General features: G+C 53.8%; 8 protein-coding genes across 8 annotated transcripts; 3 read left to right on the top strand and 5 right to left on the bottom strand.

Moving 5' to 3' along the window:
• Positions 1–4,091: 4,091 nt before the first annotated feature.
• On the top strand, positions 4,092–4,444 carry CCOS01_15212 (uncharacterized protein; the record flags this gene model as incomplete). The annotated part of the gene is made up of 2 exons (XM_060463354.1): positions 4,092–4,201; positions 4,234–4,444. The coding sequence occupies 2 exons, from the start codon at positions 4,092–4,094 to the stop codon at positions 4,442–4,444; spliced, it is 321 nt and encodes a 106-aa protein (XP_060305957.1).
• A 2,882-nt stretch (positions 4,445–7,326) lies between these two features.
• Positions 7,327–9,176, bottom strand: CCOS01_15211 (uncharacterized protein; the record flags this gene model as incomplete). Its single annotated transcript, XM_060463353.1, has 2 exons — positions 7,327–8,961; positions 9,039–9,176. The coding sequence occupies 2 exons, from the start codon at positions 9,174–9,176 to the stop codon at positions 7,327–7,329; spliced, it is 1,773 nt and encodes a 590-aa protein (XP_060305956.1).
• An 898-nt stretch (positions 9,177–10,074) lies between these two features.
• On the bottom strand, positions 10,075–10,590 carry CCOS01_15210 (uncharacterized protein; the record flags this gene model as incomplete). The annotated part of the gene is made up of 1 exon (XM_060463352.1): positions 10,075–10,590. The coding sequence occupies one exon, from the start codon at positions 10,588–10,590 to the stop codon at positions 10,075–10,077; it is 516 nt and encodes a 171-aa protein (XP_060305955.1).
• A 2,292-nt stretch (positions 10,591–12,882) lies between these two features.
• On the bottom strand, positions 12,883–14,625 carry CCOS01_15209 (aminopeptidase I zinc metalloprotease; the record flags this gene model as incomplete). Its single annotated transcript, XM_060463351.1, has 2 exons — positions 12,883–14,303; positions 14,433–14,625. 2 exons carry the CDS (start codon positions 14,623–14,625, stop codon positions 12,883–12,885), a joined length of 1,614 nt encoding a protein of 537 aa, XP_060305954.1.
• Positions 14,626–17,178: 2,553 nt separating this feature from the next.
• On the top strand, positions 17,179–17,871 carry CCOS01_15208 (uncharacterized protein; the record flags this gene model as incomplete). Its single annotated transcript, XM_060463350.1, has 1 exon — positions 17,179–17,871. The coding sequence occupies one exon, from the start codon at positions 17,179–17,181 to the stop codon at positions 17,869–17,871; it is 693 nt and encodes a 230-aa protein (XP_060305953.1).
• Positions 17,872–20,997: 3,126 nt separating this feature from the next.
• Positions 20,998–22,042, top strand: CCOS01_15207 (uncharacterized protein; the record flags this gene model as incomplete). Its single annotated transcript, XM_060463349.1, has 3 exons — positions 20,998–21,019; positions 21,163–21,296; positions 21,698–22,042. The coding sequence occupies 3 exons, from the start codon at positions 20,998–21,000 to the stop codon at positions 22,040–22,042; spliced, it is 501 nt and encodes a 166-aa protein (XP_060305952.1).
• A 1,656-nt stretch (positions 22,043–23,698) lies between these two features.
• Positions 23,699–24,280, bottom strand: CCOS01_15206 (uncharacterized protein; the record flags this gene model as incomplete). Its single annotated transcript, XM_060463348.1, has 1 exon — positions 23,699–24,280. The coding sequence occupies one exon, from the start codon at positions 24,278–24,280 to the stop codon at positions 23,699–23,701; it is 582 nt and encodes a 193-aa protein (XP_060305951.1).
• An 87-nt stretch (positions 24,281–24,367) lies between these two features.
• Positions 24,368–24,659, bottom strand: CCOS01_15205 (uncharacterized protein; the record flags this gene model as incomplete). Its single annotated transcript, XM_060463347.1, has 2 exons — positions 24,368–24,417; positions 24,506–24,659. 2 exons carry the CDS (start codon positions 24,657–24,659, stop codon positions 24,368–24,370), a joined length of 204 nt encoding a protein of 67 aa, XP_060305950.1.
• Between the last annotated feature and the right edge of the window lie 1,159 nt (positions 24,660–25,818).

The following is a 25,818-nucleotide window of genomic DNA, read 5'->3' as shown; positions in this document are numbered from 1 at the left end:
GATTGTGTCCTCTACCCAACCCACAACCTTGAGTTACGTATTGAATCTGATAAACAAACGCCGATTTAGTCAGAATCCCGATGACGAGAAGAAACTCACGGGCGTGGGGGATAGGCTAGGGGGGTGGGGGTGGTCCCAAAAGAACTCGAAGTGAGGCGAGTAAAAAGTGTGTGTGTGTGTGTGTGTGTGTGTGTGTGTGTAGCTTGACCGTCAGGGGGAAAAAGAAGAAAGGATCCCAAGCAGTTTTACTGGATGATTTGCGACAAGCCGCAAGATGATCGAGAGAAACGAAGGGTGGTTTGGCAGCCCCGGGCTCCAGGTGGCCGGTTGACTGGACCACTGACCGGGCAAAAAGTCAGCTTATGGCATAGATGCGAGTCATCCCAATCCGTTTCGTACATGGCCTTTTTTTTCCTGCCACTCACTCACTCACCCACGTCCTCCTTGCTTATGATCGACCCGGTAGGTCAGATCCCATCCATCCATCCCACATGAACGGCGCGCGATTTGTTCAGACTGGGAAGGAGGTTTGGGAGGCTAAGGGGCCCATGCCAATGACTACAAACCCAGGCCGCCGTCGCTGCCGCCGTTGTCGTCGTCGTCACCTCTTTTCAATGTGCCAACGTCCGTATTGACAGGACAGAAATGTCTCACGCGCGCCTTAGTGGAAAAGATACCCAAGAAAGCTAGACAGATATAGAGCCAAAGATAGAGCCAAAGAAAGAGACAAAGAACGCAGAAAGAAGCAATTCGTTGGCAGCGTCGTCTCGCCACGTCACACAACCCCCTTGTTTCCTCGGAGCGACGGCGAAAGAGTGTTGTAGACATACTCGGTCCGCGCCAGCGCAGAAGGCCCCCCTTTCTCATGGGATCTGTCGCGCTAGCCGACAAATGTTACCATGCATAGGGGCGTATTTGAGAAGAATATTACAAGAGAGGAAATGCTTTTCTTGGTTCAGCCAAGACGCCAGCTTTTGGACTTTGGGCTAAGTGTTCTTGACTTTAACCCCTCACACACACCCCTCCCCTCCTCGTCCCCTTTTCCCTCCTCTAGTATTTTCTTTTCCTTTCCTTTCAAGAAGATTGATCGACGCCGGTGCCGTTGAGTGAACTTGTCAACGACGCTAATGTAATATATCGATCAAAGCTATCTGCTTCCCTCCCGTTGGTGCGCTTGAAGAAAAGGGTAAAGGAAAAAAAAGGAAAATAACAGACGGCGTGGACGGTGGACGGGTAGACGAAAAGGCAAAAGAGCTTCTTGCCCAATCAGGCAATGAGCTCACCGAGCCAAAGGTACGTACCGAGGCGAGGTGAGCCGGCCCTTGGGCTGCCCTGGCGGTGGTGGTGGTGGTAGCTCGGACACGGTTCAGGGTCGGAACAAACGGACGGAAAGGAAGGACGCTTATGGGAGTAAGTGGAGGAAGGAAGGATGGAGGGGGTAAAGTAGGGTGGATGGTTGGTGGTTGCGAAGACGGGAGACGGGAAACGGGGAACGGGGTTACGGGTTACGGGGAAACGGCGGGCGGACGCGGGCAGCGGGCAGCGGCACAGCAAAGGGCAAGCACGACTTCTTCTTTGGGGCCGCGTTTCCACTTCCCATTGGCGCTGAGCTGTGTGAGTGCCTTCCCAGCATTGGGGAGGGGTTTTGGCCCCCACTTCCCGTGGGTCACGTCCCAGGTCCCACGTCCCCGTTCTTGCCGTACTCGGGCTTCACGGCAGCCACGTTTGACAACGACACCTGCCTTGCGTCCCCGTCATGTACGTAAGGTCAGGTACCTAGGTACGGTACTTTGGCATTTCCATTTGGGTAAAGCAGGCACTCTTACTTTCGGCTGTGTGCGTGTGTGTCTGTGTGTGTGTGTGTGTGTGTGTGGATGATGCTGATGTTTCCCTGATGCTGGTGCTGATGCCGATGCTGACGCTGACTTGCATCTTTCACCTACATACGGATACATACACCTTGAATCACGGCATCACGACGACAGCTCGACACATATACCGGACAGCCTCCCGCCGCACGAGCTGCGTATGTGAGTGATGAATGATGCGCGAGATGCATGCTTCTCTCGGGTTTTCGTGCACCTTGCATCCCGCTAACCACAGCGCACGGCATCGGTCTCCCAAGATGGCTTGGTCTACCGCATCGAAACCCCCTCGATGCACAAGTGTCTCGCTGGATCGGGCAGGCCATGTACGAAGTAGGTATCTCAGCCTCTCTCAGGCAGACGCTTCTCAGCTGCAGTTGCATCTTGTTGTCTTGTCTTTTCTGGGCAAAGATGCCATCAAAGTACTAGTTGCCCCCTCCCTCCCATGCTCTCCTCCGAGCGCACAATGGAACCTAAATTGGGCATCACAGCTTGAGCTGAGAAGAGACAGAGCAGCCGAGCAGACAATATTCCCCGACGACCGGCTGTACATAGTTCACAACCCCGGGCATCTCCCCTGCATCGTCTTGCGTCCCCGGCGACGTTGACATTTTCATCTGTCCTTTTCTTTCCTCAAACATCTTTCCCATGTCACGCATGTGTTCGTTTCCTGCCAACTCTGTTTGTTGCCCGCGACCCCCTTCCCCTCGTCTCTGCCTTCTCAGGTCAAACTTTCTGTGGCTTGTCCTCTTCCCATTCTCTTCCACACGGTTCCGTCTTCCATCATCACTTGGACGGCAGTTCTGGAAGCTTTTTTCTGCCCATCATCGAGGAGGTCCTAGCTTTTGGGGCTTGACTTGCTTCCTTGGCTCGTCCAAGTGTTGTTGCACCGTGCCGTACTGCACACACACGCCTCGTTCGTATCGTGCCTTCGTACCTTCGTATCTTATCTGGCGCTCGCTCGCAACTTGCGAATGGAAGCCAGACGAACGGACGGACTTTGGGCACAAAGCTGAGCCGGCCATCAGCCGCCGACACCACAACTTTGTTCAAGACTGATGATTTGCAATTAATTGAGTTTTGGTGCCTTGTATCTCCCTCCTGCCGTCTACCTACGCTTCTATTCCTGGGTATTTGCTTTCATTTACTTTCCTTGGCCTTGTCACCAGTTTTTCCTTAGCTGTCGGACAGACGAAATAGCATTAACCGGCAGTTCGTTCCTTTACACACATCCAGGGAACGAGGGATGAGGCAGCCGGCAAGTAGCTGACCACTTTGGCAAGATGCGATTGGGAGAGGCTGTTCACGATGCCGTCTGGGCAAAAAGAGGGCAAATAGAGGAATCTGCGAGACCGAGGTCGCCCTGCGAGACATCATTGACGAAAGCGATGAACGAGGCAGAACCCGGGTTGAACCCAGAATACGATGTGTCCAGCAATACATACATACGCACACACGAACATACCCCCTGGGCGGCGGCAAAACATAGCAACTGCATAGACCGACCCGGCGCAATGCGGGAGCCGACGTTGCAGCCCTCGTCGGGCCGTCAACGCAAAGTGATTGCGTCAAGTTTTAGCCTATCTCTGGGTGGGAAGGGTAGTGTTGGGCCACCGGCAGACCATTACCCTACTAGCCATAATCTCACTCTCTCTACCCTCCTCTCAGGCCTGGGACGGTTACGAGCCAGCTATCAAGCAACCTTGGGTATAGAGGGAGGAGGGGAAAAGGGGAGTGAAGGAAGAGAGGGGAGGGTGTATTGAAGAATTCGAGCTGATGCTTTCCTTGCTGATTCCCATCTTCTTTTTGCTTCTTCTCTCTCTTTCCCCCCAATCCTCCCACTTTTCCCCTTTGCTCGGACGAGAACCACGGACCCGGTCGTCTTAGTCGACTGACTCTTGGTTTTCTCCCAGCTTCTTCCCTTTTTGCTCTCGAGGGGTCCGATGTAGAGGTACATCGTCCTGACTGGCGCACGTCCCCCGCCATGTACTGGTTCAAAACTGTCTGTTTCTGGCCCGTCCCTTTTTCTTCCTTTTACCCAATTCTTGCACACGATTTTTGCTTTTTGGTCAATGGAGAGAGGCAAGGGGAGGGAGGGGGAAGAAGGATGATAGGTGGGCACACATTTGACACCCAACCCGCACCTCCAAAGCTGTCTACTACAGTAAGGTATACGCATCCTCCTCCTCCTCCAACCCCCGATAAGCTACGGGGCTGCCTTAGTTTATGACTTTGCATTTTCTCCGAAAATCGCAGCAGTCTCGGCACCCGGGATCCACCACCTGGACGTACCTGCAAGGCGACCCAATGCCGGCAAGCCCCGGGACCGCGGGCGGGGAAGAACCTGACCTGACAGCCTACCTTACATTACAGGAAAGACGGGAGAAAGGGAAAAGAAAAGAAAAACCCCACCACCCTTGAACCACTTCAACCAGGTACGATCGGGCAAAACTGGAGTCCTCGCTGATGGCCGGATTTACCCCGCACCCACCCGTGTCACGTCATCCAACAGCCCGGCCGGCGCTGTACCGGCGGCCGACCTTGTCCCCAGGCTTGGCCGCAGGCCTGAGGCTGTATGAATGGATGGATGACCTCACAATCAACCCCCGTCCCGTCGTCGCCTTCTTCCCACCTTTCCCCCTCTCGTTCTCGGGAAGGGTTGTTCCATGCGATCCCACCTTTTCTACGGTACCTGCCGAGGTTCCCCACTGGTCCCGGCTTGGTCCGCCAGCTGGGACCCCGTTTCCTGGGATGCGGGTTTGGCCGGGGTGGCCCGACTTGTGGAACCCCACCCGGAAAACAGCCGAGGATCTCCGTGTCTGTCTCTTTATTGCCTGGCGATTGCTACCCGACTAAAGGTAAACCCAGACGCCGAAAAGTTGAGGGTGAAGCTTTGTGTGTGTTCGATATCAAGTTTTCGACGACGCGCCTCGGTCTATGGCTGAGATCAGACTGCATTGCTGGCCTTTTGCCTCGCTGAGCAGCTGTTGTTTGAATGTGAGGGAGTTTACATGATTAAGACGAGGACCTGTGGTTGCTGCGACGTCTAACATGCCGAACGGATGGCGAGAGACGCCCAGGCCTCATAGGAACCATTCAGACGCTGCCACGGTCCTGCAACACAAGACTCCTCTCAGTCATGCGCATCAAGCGATCGAAAGAAAGGCGGTGATGATGTCCTCGCAGGCTAGGCTAGATGTTGAGTACACCGGATAAAGTAGATGAGATACTCTTCATATGTGCCTTCCGCTCCCTTCTATATCATGCGTGATTGAATGACAGTGGATGTTGATGAAGTGGCTCGAGTATCAGAGCATCCAATTGTACAGCCAAAGCAAGATTGTCCAAAAACATACCATCTACCCACTCACCTATCTAGCCAAAAAGCGAGTATAGCGAGTTTGAGAAGACGGCAAGACTACCAATCAATTTGTTTGATACGTGCTTCTGTCCTGTCTTTCAAAAAGCCTCGTCCTGTCTTGTGCTCTTGCGCTTCTTCATCGCCCCATACATCTTTGACATTTGATGATGAGTGTATTTTTCCATATCCGATTCGAGGTATGAGGTTTCCTCGCCGTCTTTCTGATATTCTATCGCCTGATTCTGAGTAGGGCAGATTAGTGTAGTGGGAGCTCACAAATGATAGATGAAGGGGCTGAGTGCTGAAGATGAACATGAGCGCTCTCCGGCACCATTCTTGACTAATTGATATGCTCCTACCCAGAGTCTGTTCGACAATCGAGATAGGCGGTCTGAGTAGCACAGTGTTCTTTGCTATGACTGACTTTCTTTCTTACTACTTTAACTTAGTCTCCTCCATTTTGAAATTTCTCTTCCCTGCCTCATAGTCCCATATTCTTTACATCTTCACATCAATTCAGACATCATGACGTCTCGGCAGCCAGCAGTATGTCCATCTCTCCTCCATGCCATCTCAGCTCACACTGCTAAACTAGATCCAAGTCTACACCAACCCGGATTTCGAATAGAAATAGGTATATAAAGATATCAGTTACCCTGCAAGTTGAAATCCTTTCCTCAGAGGCGGCAGCAGAAGCCAGCCAGCCAGCCAGCCAGATTAGGTCGTTTCTGAGGCTTGTGTATATCATCACGGGGCACTCAGGCAACTAACCACGTCATCGGCGCGGTGTCCCAATCTCTTTACAATAGCCACCTCAGGGGGGAAAAAGGAACCTACCTTCCAACCATCTTCCATCCAAGAACTCGCTTCACCTTCCTCGGGGTACACAGCCAGGAACACAACCAAACACAAAACCAGGAGACGGCAGGCGCGATGGAAAGTAGAATCCGGCCAGTTTTTGATAACGCCGCGACCGCGCCCGGGCCGAGGCCCGCCGTGCCAGTCCCTGCTGCTCTCATCTCTAACGCGCGGCTGCTTCGTTCGGAAACATAGCCACCAGGCCACCCTGAAAGAATTTTGGCTAGGAAATCTTTGCCTATTCATGTGAGAGTAACGTGAACGAGTTTGTGCAGGACCAAGATGATGCCGAGCGCCTATTTATTTCACTCGCGGTTGCCTTTCGAGAGGGTGTGCCCTCATGTACAGACGTCTATTCGTATTCATTACATGCCGGTGAGTGGATGGGTTCCAACACATGTAGACAGCTTCAATCGGACCAGAATTTTGTCCTTGGATAAAACGAGGCAGTTGAGGCGGCTGATCTTAACGTGGGAACAATCAACAGCTTCCTAGGACTCTTCCTAGTTCGCTTAAAAGAGGACTAAAAATTCTATGATGACCTCTTTTCATGGTTGCTTACCCACTCATCCATTTGTAAGGTTATTAAGGACCCCGTATTTTGTCCGGGTAAGTGAGGGAGGTTGGAGTTGCAAGAGCGCAACTACCAACGTGAATCAATCGAGTAGAAAGACAGATTCAATGTCTACGTATAACAAACCCCCATCTTCCAACGGTATGCAACCTACCGATGTGGACGCTGGACCGGACCCTGAGCGCACACAGTTGAGGGACTCGAGGCTTTTCATCCTTCTCGTCCAAAAGAGCGTGTTGGCGTCATGAAGAGTACCACTCTCAAGAAGCAGCCAAAACTTCCATAGACAGAACGGAGCTGTCGGATCTTGCAGAATACCCGATATCTAGCCGTGCCATCGCCGACGAGGCATCTTCTACGGCCAGTGAAGCATTGCAAGCCGGAACATTCGTCATGCTGGTAATACACACACCCCTAGAAACTCTGATGGCGGAAGGTTAAATAAGAGTCATCACATCAGCTCACATTCAGAGAAATAATCAACCTCACACAGGGAACTTCTCGTCTGCCAAAAGATCATTCTCCAATAAAATCGTACAAGTTCGTGATTAAATCGTACATGCCCTCCCGGACAAGTTCTATCAACGACGTTTCCGTAAACACATCTTATGATATACCTCATTGCCCCTCCTAGGCTCCTCCCCATCAGACATACGCCCCGGGGTACCTTATTGACCTCCCACAGCGCGTCCCACGGCCCCCGCAATCTCCCCAAACAAGATACCCTTGAACACGCTCTCGCCCATATTCTGCGTCCAGTGACCCGCTTTGGAAAGCTTCTCCTTCCAAAGCTTCTTCTGCTGCGGCGCCAGGTCCTCCCAGCTCACGGCGGGACCGTACACCTCCTCGTCGTGCACGGCGGCCTGGAACCGAGGGACGGGGTCTTCTTCGATATGCGTGGGGCTGACGACGTCCTCGCGGATGACGATGGGGTCTCCCTGCAGAGCGTGGACGTCGCCGATGAGAGACGTGAGGAACTCGTTGGGCATGTTCGCGACGGAGCCGCCGCCGGGAAGGATGCGCGGTTGGACTGCACCCATGGTTTCGAGGCCGAGTTGGAAGAGGATAGCGAGTACGAGGACGAGGACCGTCGTCGCTGCGAGCCAGGTCTTGGACCACTTGCGGGGCTGCAGGGCAACGGCGTAGCGCTGGGGGCGCGGCGGACCGCCCTTGCGGATAGGGGCGTCCCTGTCGGTGAACTTCTTCAAAAGGATAGAGTGCACGATGACGGTGTTCTTCATCGAGATACTCGCCAGCTTGATATACTGAGGGCGGGCGGTAGTCTTGGGCGGGACGTAGTGGGAGAGGGCGACGTTTGTGATCTGCAGAGGGTGCACTTCCTTCAACGTCGTAAGCAGATCAAAGTCGACGAGCAAGTCAATGCTCGAATGCGCCTTATGCTCGAGCGTGAAGAGCGATATCGACCGATCCTGGCCGACCGCGGCGACGAGGAACTGCGCATTGCCAATCTTGGCGCCAGGAGCCGAGGGAGGAGTGAGGTTCCGCGCAGCAATGGTTGTGATTTGGTTCACTGCCTTGGGCAGCTTGACCGTCGCCGCCAAGCGCCCAGGTTCGTCCTCCTTGAGCGGCAGTCTGATTCCCAAAAGGATTGCACCAGCCCGCTTGGGAATGTTAGTGCCCGCCAAGACGAAGTCCTTCGACAGGTACCGGATTGACCGGAAGTTGGGCCAGGTGCCAGAACCGTCCTCTTTGATCTCATATGCGTGGTGAGGACCGTCAATTTCAGACTTGACGACATTGATGATGAACAACTCGCGCTCGTCGCAGTACGCGACTTGGTACGAGTCCTCTCCAGTCTGAATGACATCCACGTCCACGGGCTCCTTGGAGACGTCCAACTGTCCGAGGATCTTAGGCTTGGTAGCATTCCCAGCTGCAATCTCAAAAATCGCAATCTGTGACTGCTTAGCCAGTCCTGTGGCCACGACACCGAGCTGCTTCTCGCCGTACGGCGCAGACAGCCGGAGGACGCGCTGGTACGCATCCTTGTCGACCTCGTTATGGGCAAAGATGGAGGTGCGCGATAGCTCAGCCAGGCTCACACTAGGAGCGTTTGCGCCAGCCGAGACGCGCGCCTTGCTCTGCTCGATGCCAAAGGCGCGGAAGTGCTCGTTCTTGCCCTTTTCGACTTCTTCGGGGCTCGAGTTGATGCCGGCGTAGAGGTAGCTCGTTCTGCCCTTCTTGGGCCCGGCGGCAAGGGTCATGACGCTGTCCTCATTGCGGCTGAGGTCGGCTTCGCCGCTGATTTGCAGTTCTTCTTTGGCTGAGGTGTCGATTACTGTCTGCGGCGCAAAAGGTCAGTCGCATGAAAAAGCAGATGAATATGGGGGAGAGAAAGAGCGATTGGGGGTTGACGAACAATCTTATTGGCGACACCGCTGCGGTTGGCACCACCTCCTCCACCGATGAGAAGCCGATTTGGATCTTGAGGGTCGAATTCGCAGGCGTAGGGGAGGTAGTCGAGGGTGAGCTTCGCGGTCTCGAAGGGGGAAGCCATGGCTGGCGAATCTGACGGCGGTCTTGGTGGGGAGACGTTCCTTGCAAAATGGCTGGAAAATGGGTCAGAGGTGTGAGGGAAGAGGCTTCGAATATGGTGAGTACACGTTTCAATCGTCAAAGAACCATGGCCGACTGAGATTCAGGTGCACAACGTCTGCTGGAGGAGGAGAAGCTGTGATGTTGGAGAATGATGACGCCGGAACGAATGCGGAAAAAAAAGAGTTGGCCAGATGGCCTTGCCGAGTTAGTTTAGGGGGGGCAACGTCAGTTTGCCTCAGCTCTGGTACTGCTATGGAACCTCCCCACGTGTGTTTTAGTGCAAGTAAGCTCAGCTGGAGCACGGGGCAGGCAACCTGAAGCTGTCACCTCACAGCTCTCGTCAGCGGGGGGAGCACTGGGGAGCACTGGGGAGCACGGGGAGGTTCGTTGGCTGGTCCAAAGACCCCTGCTCTTCTTCTTCTTCTTAATTGGCTGTGTTGATCAGTTCTACCCATATTTTCTCCAGAACCAGCTCCTCGGAGCCGCCAAGATGAACAACTTCATTTCATCAACCACTTTGTCCCAATCATGTCTTTTTGCCGTCTTTTGTTGCTGCAGCTTTCAGTCTACCTTCATATTGAGGATGTCTTGTTCAAGCTTAAAATGATCAACAACCATCGTATTCTTGTGTTGCTATGATCGCCATAAAGTCGGTGATTCTATCTATAGGTCTATGAATGGAAGCATTCGCTGGTAGCTTCTCTATATGATCACTCGATGCGCTGAGCAAGACGTGCCTTTCTCATCTCCAAATGAAAGCGCAAATGATCCTTGCTGGCACAACGCGTTGGCGGCACCATTCTGCCCCCTCCAAAGAAAAAAACCAACGCCCATCCTGTCGAGAGTTCAAGCCTCTCTCAAAGGTCATCTCGGTTGCGCTGAATCGCAAACCAGGCGTCCTGGGCCACATGGAGCTGGTATAGCGTGTTGGGGACAAGGCCAAAGGTTTCGTCGCGCTTTATGTTGGACAACTTGTTCGATTCCAGAGGGCGAATGGTCTTGCCACTGGGCGAGATAGACTGCTGGTCTGGACGGTTTTGTGGCTGCTGCGACTGTTGCCTCTGTTCAGCCTGGGAAGCCTGCTGTTGATCCAAGATTGTCTGAGCACGGTCCATGAGGTGCTCGTAATGGCGAATCCGATGCTCCCAGTGTCTCGATCGACCTCTGCCGTCGGGGTGATTGTCATGGCGATTCTGCCTTATGCTTCGGATTATCTCGTTGCAGTCGTGGCAGATCTGATCCTTGAGGTTGGTGTGCTCGGATGGTTCGCGCTTCATGCAGCCAGACCTTGTGGTACCACGACTCTTGCTGCAGTCATAGGTGACGCACTCAACGTGCTGGCACGCATAGGTATAGAAGACCTTCTGGCACATCTTGGCTGCGATGACTGGTTCACATGACTTGTTAGTGGTTGTCTCCAAAGCACAAGGGCGAATGTGGGATCATACCTGATCTTCTTCAATGTAGTCTTGGTTGTATGGTGGTATATGCGTGATGATGTATTGGCGATCGTCTTTGTCTAGGTCAAAGATCGAATTTACGACTTTGATAGGTAGCGGGGGTTGTATCGTGAGGTCCGTAAGATCGACTTCTGTGAATAGCTTAAAAGGACCTTTGAAAAGACAGTCGACCGTAGGAGTGAGGGTATTGAATTAAGAGGGGCTGGTGATTATCTTCAAGAGGCCAAGGGCGATTTCGAAGGTATTGTAGCTGTCCTTTGACTTGGAGTGGGTGTACAAGAAGAGGTTGAAGGTCAAGAAAGGTGCCGGGATTTTTTCCGCTTCTAGTTCTGATCGATGGAAGGCGAGATCGATATTTCCTTTCGGAAGCTGCCGTTTCAGATTCTGTTAGAATGTGGGTTGTTCAGGCTCTCGTGAGTGAGGTGTTTTGTAGGGTAAGCTGGAGCTGGATATTAAGGTTCTGTAAGCCACGTGTTGGGGAGGACGAATCTTTTGGACGACCGTGACTGCAGTGCTTAGCAAGGCTGATAGGTCAGGAGCTAGGAGTCTTTGCCGAGAAGAAAGGACACCTTATCAACGAAATGTTGGTGAACGTGAAGGGAAACGGGATTGGATTTGGAGGGTGCTTGGAATATAGAAAGTGAAGGTGAAGGTGGAACCTCAGGGAGGGAACGGGGAAAGTGCGAGTACGGAGCAAAAACTCACCACAGTGCAGGGTAACTCGAGCTTTGCTTGTCTTTCTAGGTATATCGAAGTCAGCTATGAACTGGTCGATCGCATGAAGAAGTTCAGTATTGCGAGGGACAGTTCTGCCAGGATCTCAAATTCTGTAGAGTGGTGTTGTTCTAGGGCAGGTGTGGCAGAAGTCTTGAAAATAAAAGCGGTTTTGATGCTCACCGAAGGAGAGGTGTCGGTTGAAGAAATCGATTCAGACGCTCTTCCCTGAGAAGATGTTTGATTTTGTCGCCAGAAGGTCTGATATAAGAGTGAGGTCAGCGTCTAGAAAGTGATTCGCAGTCCGGGATGACCTGGCGATGGTCTAGGTAGGTGAAAGGTACGAGATGTAATACCAGACAGCGAAATGAATCGGTGTGGTTGGTGAGAGGATTGGAGAAAGAGGCCCGAAGGCAGAGGAAGATATTTCTAGTCCTCTGTCAAGTTTATGGGATATCGTACCAGGCAGTGGAAGGATATAGTGGTGATGGTGAGAGTGAGGAAGGTGAAAGTTAGGAGGTGTGAGAGGAGGAAGAGGAAAGTATTTGTAGTCCTCTGAGAGGTATGAGGTATGTTTAGTCGAGTTAGGAGCGAGGAAAATCGCCAGAGTGCGAAGCAGACGTTCTTCCAGTACAGTCGCCAGCGGAGAATATGCCTCGATCTCGAATCGTGAAAGGTAGAGACGAAAGCGAAGATGAACAAAGGGCTGAGAAGAAGACACAAAAAAAAGTACCAACGAACCTTTCGTGAGAACTCAGCTGTATCGTGAGAGCTTCAACGCTGCCGCAGTTGAAATCTCGAAATCGCGAGCAGGCGTTCCAGAATTGTTCCAAGAAAGACAATGCTCTGGTGCTCTGGAACTCAAATCAGGACTTCAAGTCGATGGTCCGGGTTTCGATGTAGTCGGGTGAGCATATGTTGAGCATATGTTGAGCATATGCTGCGTTCGAGGCGAAGTCGGGTTTGTTGAGTAAGATTCAGGTCGAGGTTGGTCGCGATTTTGAAAGGTGAACGCTTGCATGACCTCGCAGAGAAGACAAAGTAGTAGACGAGAAAAATATAGGGAGGCTGCAAGCAAAAAAGCCAGCGGAGCCGTCAGGGTCCCATTAGAGATCCCATCAGAGATCCCATCCGTAGATAAGATGGGAGTAGGAAGGAACGACCAGTCATCCAGCCAGTCAAGCACCTCTCTCCTCCTTTCATCTCAACCACCCTTTTCGAAAAGCAAGAACGCCATACTATGCCAAATCTCTCATTCTTCACTCATCATGTTCACTCTCATATCTCTTGAAGGAGCACAATCCTGAGGTAGCACCAGTGAGATGAGATCATCTTTACTCAATTAACATTTGTATTTCGTCCCAATCACCCAAACAACTCCAAGGCAACTCGCTACTACAACTACAAACCGACTACAACTACGCCCGCCTCGTCAAAGCCAAGCTAATGACCGAAATGACCTCAGTTGGCGTCCCCCCAAACGGGGACTGCTTAATCGACAAGAATCTTTTCCTCCAACTCCCCAAACCGCTCATAAAAGCTCTCAAACAGCTTAATAGCGTGCTCCACGTCCGCGCTACCGCCCGTCTCGCGAATAGAGTGCATACTCAACTGCGGGTTACCCAGATCCAGCGTCCTCACGCCGAGCTTGGCGCTGAGCATGGGACCGATGGTGCTTCCGCACGGCGAGTCGTTGCGCACGACGAACAGCTGCAGAGGAACGCCCGCGAGGCGCGCGCACTCCTGCAGCAGCACGATGCCGGGCGAGTTGGTCGCGTAGCGCTGGTTGGCGTTGACCTTGATCACCGTGCCGCCGTTCATGGCCGGCTGGTGCGAGGACTCGTACTTGCCCGCGTAGTTGGGGTGCACCGAGTGCGCCATGTCGGCCGACACCAGGAAGGACCGCGAGAGCGTCTGCTCGTAGGCCGTTGACTCGTAGTCCCCGCCATCGTGGGAGGATACGGCCACGTACGACCCGTCCGAGGCCGTGTCGCGGCTGCCCGGGAGGGAGGCGAGGCGGCGCAGGACCGCGGGGAGGAGGTTCGAGTTGGCGCCGTGGGCCGAGGTGGAGCCGATTTCCTCGTGGTCGAAGCAGGTCACGAGGCGGATGGTGGAGTCGTTTTCGAGCACGTCGGCGGCGCGGACCGAGGCAATGAGGCCCTCGATGGAGCAGTACGTCATGTTGAGGTTGTCGAGGCGGGCCGAGAAGATGAACTCGTCGTTGAGGCCACCGAGGCAGGACTTTTGCACGTCGTAGAGGACGAGCTCGAAGTCGATGACGGCCTCGGGCTCGACCTCGGCGTGGGAGGCAATGACGTCGAGAATGTGAGGGTGGTGACGCTCCGTCATGGCCTTGAGCGGCTTGAAGTCCTCCTCGGCCTCGTCGCCCTCAGGCTTGGCGCTGCCCTTGTTCAGCTCCGCCGTAGCCAGTCCGGCAATGGGAAACAGCTCGTTCTCCTTGTTCGGGTCAAAGGTAGAACTCCGGTCGAGGTGGATAGCGAGCGTCGGGATTCGCAGCAGCGGCTTGTCGACCTTGATGAGCTTCTGGACAAAGTTGCCCTCGGCGTCCTTGACGAGGACGCGCCCCGCGATGCTGAGGTCGCGGTCAAACCAGCTGTGCCAGATGCCGCCGCCGTAGGTCTCGACGCCGACCTGCATGAAGCCGACGTTGCTCTTCTTGGAGACGGGCTTGATGCGCAGGGTCGGCGAGTCGGTGTGGGCGCCAATCATGGCGACGGGGTTGCCCGGCTTCCACTTCTTGCCGATGGCGAAGGCGACGATGGACGAGCCATTGCGGGTGAGGTAGTATTTCCCTCCCGGTCGCAGCGCCGAGTTCCACGAGTCGCGCTCCTTGATCTTTGTGAAGCCGGCCTTTTCGAGGCGGATGGCGGCGGTCGCGCAGGCGTGGTAGGCTGCGGGCGAGGGGCACGGTTAGCTGGCTTCTGCTGCTGCTTCTGCTGCTGCTGCTGCTGTTGCTGGGGTAAAGGTTGAAGACAAAGAAGCCGTCCACGGCCGCAAACAATATGTCAATGGGTGCTTACGAGTAGGAGATGCGTTGACAAAGTCGACAAAGTCGAGGGCGGCAGCATGGGGAGCCATTGTGCTGGTGGACGTTGAGAATCGAGCTCGGGTCTGGAGGGGTCGTCGAAGGACGGTGACGGTGACGGCTGCGATGGCGGGGTTCCTGATTGATCTGGCAGATGCTCGGCACAAGAAGGTCGTGGCCGGTAGCATTTAGGGGTTGCTAGATACGCAGAGGTAGGAAGTGCTTGTCCAATTACAACTAGGACAATGTCATAGACGGTGCTTCTCTCTCAGTGTCTATTTCGTGGAATCGTTCAGTTTGTTAGGATAGGTCACGAGGGGGTCGCATGTCGTCAAAAAGGTAACCCGACGTTGATCCGGCGCCGAAAGCTGGGATTATTCTGCTTCACCAGCACCTGCCGAAAAGGAATGGGGGACCCAGCCCAGGTGCGTTAGGTTGGTAGGTACTCCGTGGGCAGGTAGGCATGTACGCAGTAGAGTGGAGCATGTGCACCACCGGCTTTTGAGCGTTAGGTCCAGTTGATGGGAGATCGGTGGGTGGTGGCCGTGGTGGTGGTGGTGGTCCCCCAAAGACATTTGCTTGGATTGGAATGATCCGTCGCAGACCGGCAACGCAAAAGTACGTACTGACGCTCTCCAACACGCTTCGGGCACTGCAGACATCATGTATCTGTACATATCCCATCTCGCCCTACTACCCGTCCATCCCGTGAGTCTGTAGTGTAGGTAGGTATGTACGGCAAGGCGAGTCTACCTAATGTACTGGCGCGGCCGGGCTAAGGCAGAGAGGCAAAGGCAAAGCCAAAGGGTCGGTCGGGTCGGGTCATGTCAGCAACTATTCAGACAGCCTCCGTGGTGATTGCATACGCCACCAAGGAGGGAAAACCTCCCGTGATGTAAGTTGGTGTAGGCAAGTACTTCATTCGGATCAAAAACGATGCGTCGTCGCCGGAGAGAGAGAGAGAGAGAGCAGAGGGCTTCGGTGGTGGTCTCTGTGCGCGACTTGACGCGCGCCCTCTCTTTACTCTTTCTCACTCATGTCCTCGTCTCCCATCTCTTCCTCTTACACACGTATCCCTACGCACATACACGCACACACACACACACACACACACAAGCATAATTCTTGAGCATAAACACCTCCCATCGCAAAATCCGCAGTGTGTTACCTGCCAACCTCGGCTCGGCTGGGAGACAGACTGCACTATCCCGTCTACTCTTGACCAAAGAATCCCCAATGGGCCGCTGCCCACGATGGGGACCCCAGTCTGTCTCCCCTTCACTACGCAGTAGAATGAAATGGGCTGGCTACAGCAACAACCGTACCTAGGCCAAAGGTTCTTGGCCCCCTAGCCTGGGCACCGAGGAACAGAGGGGGGAAAGTGGGAGAACTGCTGGAGACACTGCCTAGGTACGCAGCACGCTACTCCATACTCGGTAACAAGAACAGAAAGAAGAAAGAGAAAGGGCGGGAGGGCAGGGAAAAAAAAAAGAAGCACCCAAGTCCAGGGTCAAGGGGAAAAAGAAGAAGAAGGACAAGGCAAGGCAAGGCAAGGCACCCGAACCCGCGCAAAGTGGCGGCAAAGTCGATGACTGTAAAACCCATGCACCATGTCGATACCTGGCGTTGCAGCACGACAGATACGGAATTGGACCCCCCTCCCTCCTTACCCCCCGGCTCTGCAGATCCCAGGGATTTCCTTGAACACAAGCCACAGCCAGCCAGACTGCCAGACTGACTGACTGTCCCAGCAGCGCCTTGCAGGACCATGGACGGGATGATGGGACACCAAAGTTGACATCCATCAAACAAGCCATTATGCTTCCCGTCCATCTCTCACACGCTCTCCCCGTCTCTCCATCTGTCTCAGTGCCTCCTGGTGGTGGTGCTGTTTCTCCAAACAAGAAGAAACAAGGAATCGATCAAGCCACCCTGCCACTCAAGAAGCAGCACAGCCAGCCAGCAACGAGAAGACGGCAGAGAGGGCTGCCACTGCCAGGCAAACACCAGATGGCTCATAGCACATGGTGAAACTGTCACCGGCCCTCTCTCCACTTCCTCCCATTTCCCAACGCTGCCACACACACACAGCACTTACGAGCAAAAAGACTTGGGCCACTCTGAGCTCCGTACCGGTCGGGAGAGCCAAGCTCATTGGCGTGGTCCCCTTTTGGGATGCCCTGCAGGCGCTTGTCTGTGCTCATCCCCACCTCTCCATTCCTAAGCCAGGCGTACTAGGTCTATATGAGAGGTGCTGCTCTGGTATCCGTATGGATACACATTGCAGTACCCATGTGTTGTAGAGTGCGGGCTCCCAGGGTTTGTTCAATCTTCATCTCACCAAAATGAAGACAAAGATCTCTAGCCTCTTTGGCTGCCAACGAGAGCACGAAGCCAGCTTCTTGCAACCCTGAGTTTTCGCTGCCTGCTAGGTGGTTTCGTTGGTATGGCGAACTTGGTGTCAATACCCTCTTCATGCAGAGTTGTGAGGACGCCTTCGATCCCCGTCCAAGGCCCAGACAACAAGGCATAGGTCGCGTAGCCGTACCGGTAGTCTATCTGTAGAGTAAGTCGCAGCCACGAGACCTGCAGTCGGCTGGTCTGTCAGTCTGTCCTTACCAGAGTCCAAAGGTCCGAAAGTCCTGCAGTAACGTCGACGGTCGACCACCACCGCGCTCTGCTTGGCCCGCAACCCGCCCCAGACCCCTGTCAAGGTCAAAACTAACGAGCAGGGGTACTCCATGACCAACGCGGACCCGGGTTTGACAAGCTGCCCTTTCTTTTGCACGGAGCAGATGCCAGGTCCCTTCGGATCAGGCAGAGTATCGAGCAGGTGGTCAGTCAGCGAACGATGTGTGGCCATCAGACAACTCTGTTCGGAGACTGGGCGGCCTTATGAGTACCGTGTACGGAGTACCTATGGGCTCTGGGAATACCCATCATGTTTCTCAAAGTGCAATCCTTTGTCAGAAAAGCGGCCGGCGGCCAGCTATACATCGCGTTTCCCGAGTTTGATGGAGGCTGATCAAAAACACCCGGCCAAACTACCGGTGCCCCGTGGTTATCGTACGTCGGCACGCATGCCGATGTCGCGAATTTGGTGCAAAGGAGAGAGCCGCACTCAAGGCCTCTATCCGTACCGCAGTAGTGTCTACCGCTTATCTATATTCTTCACGCCTTCTGGAAGGGCGTCGGGATCTGAAGAAAAAACAAGTGGCAGTCAATTCCTGTGCCTGACCCGGTATCCTCATCAGTCGCGAAGGCATGGAAGACACCTACATCGCACATCGCCCAACACAAGATGCGCTGACCTGACATCCGACCCTCACACCCCGTCTCTTCCAGTATACACATTCGATTATCAGCTGGCAATCGTTTGCAGTTTGCTGTCAAGTGGTTCTTTTTCGCCACGGGCTGGACTGCCACCCGAATGAGCCAAAGAACGGCTTCCTCCAAGGCCCGGTGGTAATCTCAAGCCACCGTCTTTGCTGGGCAGAAAAAAAGAAACTGGCGACTGAGAGTGAGAAGAGAGACGGGCCCCAAATGAGACGAAGAGACACACCTCGCCCCAGTAGGTGCCGCCTACCGAGTTTGAAAGCCAATCATTGTCCGTTCTTTGGGTCGGTCCCTTTGACCAGGGGTTGGCCTTGTCGGGTAGTGGACACTCGTCCCAGCGACACGCATACGCTTCCGTCACCTTCCAGTGAGATCCTCAGGGGCACGAATGCTCTCTTCCTCGATGTCCCCTGCGCAGCACACGAGTGAAAAGCTCCATCTTGATAGAAGAAAGACTGGCAGGTGTCTCTTGCTGTTCTTATCCTGGCGGTGCTTTGAATGTGGCATATTTGACACACGCAAGCGCCAGCTTCTTGTCGCGATGCTTGATGGAGGCTCATGGCATGGGATACCCACACACAATGAGATGGGGGAGCTGGCTCCGGGACTCGAGCATGGTCCGGACCCACCACAAGGGGCGGGGGTCTGGCCCCCTTGCCCTTCCCGGGTCGTCGATTTGAGTGCGACGATCAGACATCTTCGACCGTATCAAAAGAGCTACCGTCTGTTGGACACTGTTTCCTCTGTCTTTGACGCAGTTGCAACTTGCGAGCTGTCGCCATCTAAGCACGCAAGCAGAAATTCGCGGCTCTTTCGACCGCTGTCAAATGTAGTGCGCGATGCGTATGCTTGGCTGAATAAGGTGATGCGATGGCAACTGGCCACAATCGTCCCCGATGCCCATCGATCTCAGCCAAGGGTGTGTGTCGTCAGATACGGGTGGTGTCTTTGGTGACGCCATTCCCTTGCCAATCGAGCCTCTCTGCCCGGTATGACAAAGTCCAAACTCATACCGTCATGTCCTCCGATGGAGACCAGCAGCCCTCTTATGCTGGTCACAAAGGTCGATCGATGTTGAGTGATTGAGTGATTGCTTGTTTTTTTTTTTGGTTTCTTTCTTGTTGATGAGTGTTTTTGATCGTCATATCAACAGGTTTCTGTGCGTAGCTAGCTCCCGCACTGGCAGTTCGAAACTTTGGGGGGGACCCGCAGATCATCCAAGGTAAGTGGGCTGTTGGCATCCCAAATCCTGCCCAGGCATACCGAGACGCTTCACATTGCCCTCAAGGTCCCGAGTTAGAGCATCATTTTCACCTTGAAGAGAGAAAGGTCGGTAGCGGCGACAGAGGCAACAGATTGTGCTCGAATCTGTCGGCTGTATGACCCTCAACCGTGCCGTTCAAGCGGGAACGAAAGCGCAAACTCTAAGCCCATACCAAGTCTCTGCTTTCGTCCTTTCCAACGTGTATCTCATGTCAATGGCCCTGCCGCTAGCCGGAACACACATGCAAAGGTAGAGGAGAGCACGGTGGCAATCCCATGACCCCGAGCGCATAAAAGCAACGGTGCCATCTAGATCACCAAGACCAGAGGGAGAAACAAGGTATTCTGGGATGGAGAGCAGAGGTGATCGAGTGAGCCGCCCTACGCCAGGGATTCTCGCGTGGAAGCATAACAGCGAGCAGAAGGTTGGTAGGCACGTAGGTGGGTTGCTTGGCATTATTCGCACTCGTTTCGTCTGCTTTTTTCTAGATGACCTTCCATCGATGGAGGGAGAGATATCTTCTCACAGCCTTATGTTCATCGCAATGCAGGTGTCGTAGCCAACTCTTTGTGCTGCATCCCCTGCCCTGGAGTGATTGGCAACATCAAGCCGGGCGGCGATCCCTGCGCAGCGTCCTGAAAAGAACACTCGACTGTGCGCCCTTCTCTCTTGCTCTTGAGAATCAGGCGTGCCAGGGTTTTTTTTCGAGCTGATGCGGCGTCGTACAGTCGGCTGCTAGCCTCGCTGCTTTCGCTGCGCGGTATTTGTGTGTTACTTCGTGTTCTTTGGCAGCTCTCACAGCAGTGCTGCCTCGTTTCTGCATATTCATGACCCTGTCTGCCTGTCAGCCACTTTGGCTGGGGAAGCGGGGTGTGTGGCCCAAGGCGTAAGGCTTGGAACCAGAAACAGACGATTGACCGCGCACGAGTTCCCTTGTCGACTTGATTCTTGTTACTGATGAATCTGAAAGAATTCTTTACCTGTGAGGAATGTATCTTCCGCCCAAGTCCCGAAGAAGTGGTTGATGCGACAGGATTCAACTCATACTGTCGATAGTACTCCGTACTCTGTAATGCCACTCGGAACCCTGGCGGTGATCGTTGCAGACACGGGCCAATAATAGGAAGCAACGATTCAACGTCTGCACGAACTTCGACAGCAAAAGTTCAGAACAACGGTCAATCCTCCGAGCTGGACCGGGCGAGAAACAGCTCTCGTATCTTCTCCAGACTGGACCAGCTGATGATGAGATTTTTTCGACGACTGCCATTATCGAAGCGTGGAATACGAAAGAGGTAAAAAAGAAATAGATCCAGCGCAGCTTTGGTACGCACACCAGCTGCCTCGAACCATTGGAGCTGTTTACCGGATCAAGGATCTGGCTGATGGTGTTGCCAACCCCTGCTGGGCTGAGAAGACCCCGAAGATGCAGCGCCAATGAACGGGTGATGTGCTAGTGAGGCGATCGACTTGACCGAGACTGGATTGTCAGCCACGCGCACGCCAGTACAAAGTAGCCTGCGCCTCTTCCATCTGGCGGCCCCCCCGGGGAGTGTCACTAGTTCGAGCACCCACGCCATCAGAGAGTAGTGCGAGCGGCCACTTGGTGAAGGCGTTGGACGGCTGGCGACATGGGGAGCCAGGAGGACAATCTGCCCTTCTGCCACGACTCTTGGCCATACATATATTGAATGGCATGCGCGGTGGCGATGGCTCATGATTATATGATGACAGAGCGGTGGTCTTTCAGAGCTGCCGGGGGTTTCTAGTGGCCATCGAAGAAGCGGTAAGTAGGAAGACTTTCTTCAGGCTCATCAAATCGAAAAGCAACAAGGGCGAGGCGAGAAGTCGGTGCGAAAGCAGAAAGACATGTTGAACAAAGATTGGCCCGACGGATCCAGGTCAAGGCCCCCCCCCCCTCCCCGTCTGTTGTATGCTGGGCCGTCCACACTTGAAACGGATGTGCTATTTTGGCGGCCAAGGTACGCGGCGGGCAGTGGGGCACCTGGCATAATCTGATGAAGCCTTCTCTGGATTTGTCTGTGTCTGCGTCTGCATCTGCTACGCGGTGCCTGAAGGCTGTCTGTCTGTGTCTCCGTCTGTCTATCCTTCTCGGTTCTTGCAGCATCTGTCAATTGGTGCAGTGCGTTTTGGGCGTGCAGCGCCGCCAGCTGGTACAAGGTGCGGCACGTCTGCGACACGTCTAGGCCGGGTGCTGCTGCAGAGACATTGGAAAAGAAGCAGTGTGGCATGGTCCAGGTGAGAGGGACGGGGATGGTCTGGAGTCTAGGGGCCGCAAAAGGAGCCAAGCGCAGCGGAAGACGCTTTGCTTTTCTGACATGGCCAGACGATTGTTTGGCAGAAGAAGAGCCCCACTTCCGGGAGCTGGTCCGTTGACTGTCCTTCACCTTCCCGCCCTGCAGCTGTGATACTGACGACTCGCCCGCCGCGACGGTGGAAGAGATGAGCTTTGTGGCCCATACTTGGTGAGATAGAGTCTTTTGGTACTGTGCATTGGTGAGGATGGGAGCCTTGTGGCAGTCCTGATAGCAAGAGTGTTCGGGTTGTCAGCCAGACCATCAGCCTGGCCCTGCATCCATGCAGTTGAAGCCAGGAGGCCGTGATTGCGGTAAGGTGACGAGTTGGAACCTATTCCTTAGTCAGGGACGGGAGGCCATAGGCCAGAATCGGATCCGGAAGAAAGAAAGATGATTGTCATAGTGGTGGTGGTTGAGTCGAGGACTGAGCTCCCGTCTAAACCCATAAGTATGTGCAACTTGACGCGGCTGGAACGAGACGAGTCTGGGGACGTAACCTTATTGCGCGTGGTCCAGCCAGTCACAGTCTTTTTTCCTACTCAACGGTCTAACAACCGGAGGCTCGAATGTAGAGAAGGATGGGAATTTTTTCTCTTTCTTTCTCTGCGGTCAAAACGGCCGCGAAATGAGGTAGCATGGTTAAGTAGAGAGACTGCTTGGCTTGTTCTCGTGATCATGTTGGTCTGATGGGGGGCAAGAAAAGCCAAAGGTTGAGGATATCTGCCCGAGTCTGGTATCGCGACTGGTTTCTTGGCATCCGAGGAGCAAAAAAGGAAGAGAGAAAGGAGAGCAAAGAAGCAAAAATCACCCCTCAAACACGCAAAAGAGAGACAACCTCAGCCGTTGGTCGCGCGCGAGAGAGGGGAAGCGTGCTCTGTGTAACCATGACTTGTCGCCGTTGCTCGCGTCGCCCGTTTACTGCCCACATATCGCAGCACTAGAATGATGTAATCAGAATTGGAAGGCGGCGAGGACGAGAGCAAAGGCAGGCACGCAAGAGTCAGGAGTTGGCAGGCACGATTCGACGAAAGGCGAGTTGGGTTGGGCGGACACACACCTTCACACTTGCTCTCTCAGCATCCATTCAGAAGCAACGGGACGCCAAGTATCAGTCACCGGCAAGGTTAGGCAAGTACCGAATGGGATCCAGACACATCGTGATTGGGCCTGACCGAGAGTCTCTACACACACACAGTAGAGAGAAGGACGGGAGAGTGAAGGGGGAAGGGGGGGGGGCGTGATTGGAAGTACCCGAGTATCTACGGATAAGTACCTTCACAATGAGAGGGGGTAGGGTGTGGGTAACGAATGAAATGGAAGGGAAAGAGGGAGTGGAGGGGGGAACTTTCCCTTGGGGCCTTTCCTGCCTCTGGTCTGGGTTGGGATTTTCCCCCCTCTTAGCTGGAGATCCTCTGCAACGACCAGCTGCCACTCCCCGTCTGAGAGGCAGGCACCTCACCTCACAGCAAGGCGAGGCAAAGGTACCTTGGACACCAAAAGGTACATCTGGATCCTCATAGGGGCGATGATGCGCAGATGGGTGGGCAATCGCAAACTACACTACACTGTACCACGTATAGGCACCATACTCACCAAATCCTCATAATCAGGTCCTGTTTTTTTTTTTTCTTTTCAACGGTTGGAGGATATACCCAATCCAGAGAGTAATCAATTAAACAGAAAGCCGATTATATATCTCGTCCAAAGTATCTCTGGAAATGATTCTTGGCAGAAATGAAATTGACAATGCCCACGGACAAAAGTCTCTCTCTTTTATTCTCCCTCACAATTAAGGTAGCCTCACCATGATTTTCTCCACGACGGGGCCAAAAAGTCAACCTTAGAAAGCAGGTAGATTACAACTGGCAGAAAAAAAAAAGCCCCAACACAAAGGAGAAGAAGAAGAAGATTTGCAGATCTCTCTCGTCCGTTTGATGCCTCGACTCTCCCAAAGTCCAGGGCCCCAAACCTGCCAACCAACACCTTGTTTCTTTCTAGATTGGAGCCGGTTTGGAAGAACCTAATTAATTCCACCTCAGGTCCCTGACTTGATGTCCACGGGCAGCCTTTACACTTTCCTCCCCCCCCCCCCCCGGTTACCTACATTACCTTATCCCATATCTACCTTACGGTCGGTGTATTTCGTACGGGGATGCGGATCCCTCCACTTGCTTCAGAGCCTCTCTGTACGAAGTATGACTCTTGACTCTTGCATCTCTCTCTGATCCAACTAACACCCGACGGGACTGACTGCTCGTTAGTCATCCACCATCACCAAGACCACCAAACCCCAGCAGTCAATCACCTTATATCTCTGCGACGTTTCTCTGAGGCTCATACTGCTCAACTGATGCAGTGTGGTGAGATGCGCAATCTCTCATACTTTTGTGTGACACTTTTGCTTGTGCTCATCTCGCCGCATTGAGAGAGAGTGAAGCACCTTATTTTGGCACAAGGTTTCGTAGTAAAAGCGTCGTCGCGCGCAAGGCCCCAATCTAATGGCCGTCCCCCCCGTTCAGATGATAGCCCCAGCCGTTGCCTTTGAAGGGTCCCTTTACTCCCCCCCCCCTTCCAAACACCCAAACGCTGACCCTGTGTGTTCACTCGGGTCTGCCTGCTCTGAGTGTGGTTGTCGATTTTCGTTTCTTTGGGTGCAGGCACTCTCAGATGCAGTATGTGGTGAGTAAGGTGCACGGCCTGCGCCAACCCCAGAGTGCCCGCGAATGGAGGAGGAATGAAGGGTACGGAGTGCGGACCGTCGTCGAGGAAACCTGACGTGGACCATGATGGTCTCCCAGGGCCCGGCCGGATCCCCGATCGATCATGGTGGGCAAGTTTAGTCACAAAATATGAATGAGAGAGAGAGAGAGAGAGAGAGAGAGAGAGAGAGAGAGAGAGAGAGAGAAAGATGGAGAGGGTATGCATCTGGCTGGCCTTGATGCAGTGAGTAGTGTGTGACTGTGACTCGAGACATGATAAGGCGGATGATCTTTGCTACACCCCGAGATCAACTTACTCGGTGAACGATCCGTAGTGTAGGGCAATAGGGCCCAACTGCGAGTCTGCGACATGCAAACATCCTGGTGTCTGATCATGCCCTGCCCACCGGCACATTTCTCAACACCTGCTGCAGGTAAACAGTGAACTTACGAGACCAGATTGGGACCGTGATACCCAGGCCTCGATGCTGTGGCCCCGAACAAAGCCCATCTGGACTCCGGTTCGGAGCCGCGGGAGACATGTCGTCCGGGGTTGGTTGGGGATGGCTGGACGGAGCATCGTCCGTAGACTTGAGAATAAACATGGTAGGCTGACGGGTTCCTGTCGAGGCTGGAGACGCGGCGTCGCAAACCCGGGTGGCGCCAATCTACCTACTTCACTTTGTCAGTCACGAACTGGTCAGCTGGGATGTCTCTATTGCGTCTCTGTACGAATACAATGATTCGTACTGTGGTATATTCTCGATGCCAGACAGTAGTCTGCAGAGGTGGACAATGTGGCAGTGGTGGGTGGGCACTAAGGATACGTACTACGTAGCTTGACTGAAATCTGGGACTCGCAGGGTGCTCGTGGCCCCGTGCATCCGTGCCTCCGCGCCCTTGTTATTCTCTCCTCCCGGCACGCATGTACTTCGTCCCGTTTCGCTGCAACGCTTTCCTCATATTGAGATGGATCGATGTGGATGAGCCTAATACCAACGTCCATTCCTTGGTCCTGGTCCTGGTCCTGGTCTTGCGGCTTACCCGTCGTCTTGGGCCTCCCCGTTGAAGTTCCAACGTTCAACGCATCTCCAACTCGCACACTGCCTTTTTTTTTTGTCGCCTCTGATAGAAGCTAGATGACACTTTTGAAAAAAACAAGTACGGGATTGCCAGCAGATACACCGCCAGGTCACGTCTCCATACCGCCGCGGTCACTTGGCACAAGCTCAGGTACCTCCTCCCACCTTGTGAGAAGCAGGCCGTCACGGCTTGATCATTTCAGGTCTAGCGCCCATGTGTGCAATCGAACTAGACAAGGATCACCCTGGAGTACTTTGTGCAGCGTGTTGGGGGGAAAAAGCAGCAACTTGAGCCACGAGCCGTGAGCCTCGAGCTTTTTCTCTCTGTCTCCCTCTCTGTCTCTCTCTTTCCTCTCTCAGTCTGTGTGGTTTGCGGATGCGGTTCTTTGAGAGGGTCCCGTTCCGTCTCTGCTAGGTGGGCGTGCCCTTCCTGACCACAATGAGACGCTACACACACCGCGAATCAATTTTTGCATGGCTTTCCCCCTGCTACAGACGCCATGTGAGGTTCTCTAGTGCGCAAAGTACCGGCTTGCGGTCAAGATTCTTCCTCGCCAATGACCTCTGGTCTGTACTGCGTAGTCTGTAGTCTGTACAGTACGGATATGCAAAGCATCAATGCAAGGGCAAATATCCCCTGCTACGTTGTTGTATTCGCAGCTCCTTCTTCTCAGTAGGCACC

The sequence above is a fragment of the Colletotrichum costaricense genome, assembly GCF_030867565.1.
Source record: "Colletotrichum costaricense strain IMI 309622 chromosome Unknown Scaffold_23.1, whole genome shotgun sequence".
Lineage (NCBI taxonomy): Eukaryota > Fungi > Ascomycota > Sordariomycetes > Glomerellales > Glomerellaceae > Colletotrichum > Colletotrichum costaricense.
Note: the sequence above shows the minus strand (reverse complement) of the source record. Positions and strands in the feature narration are given on the sequence as shown.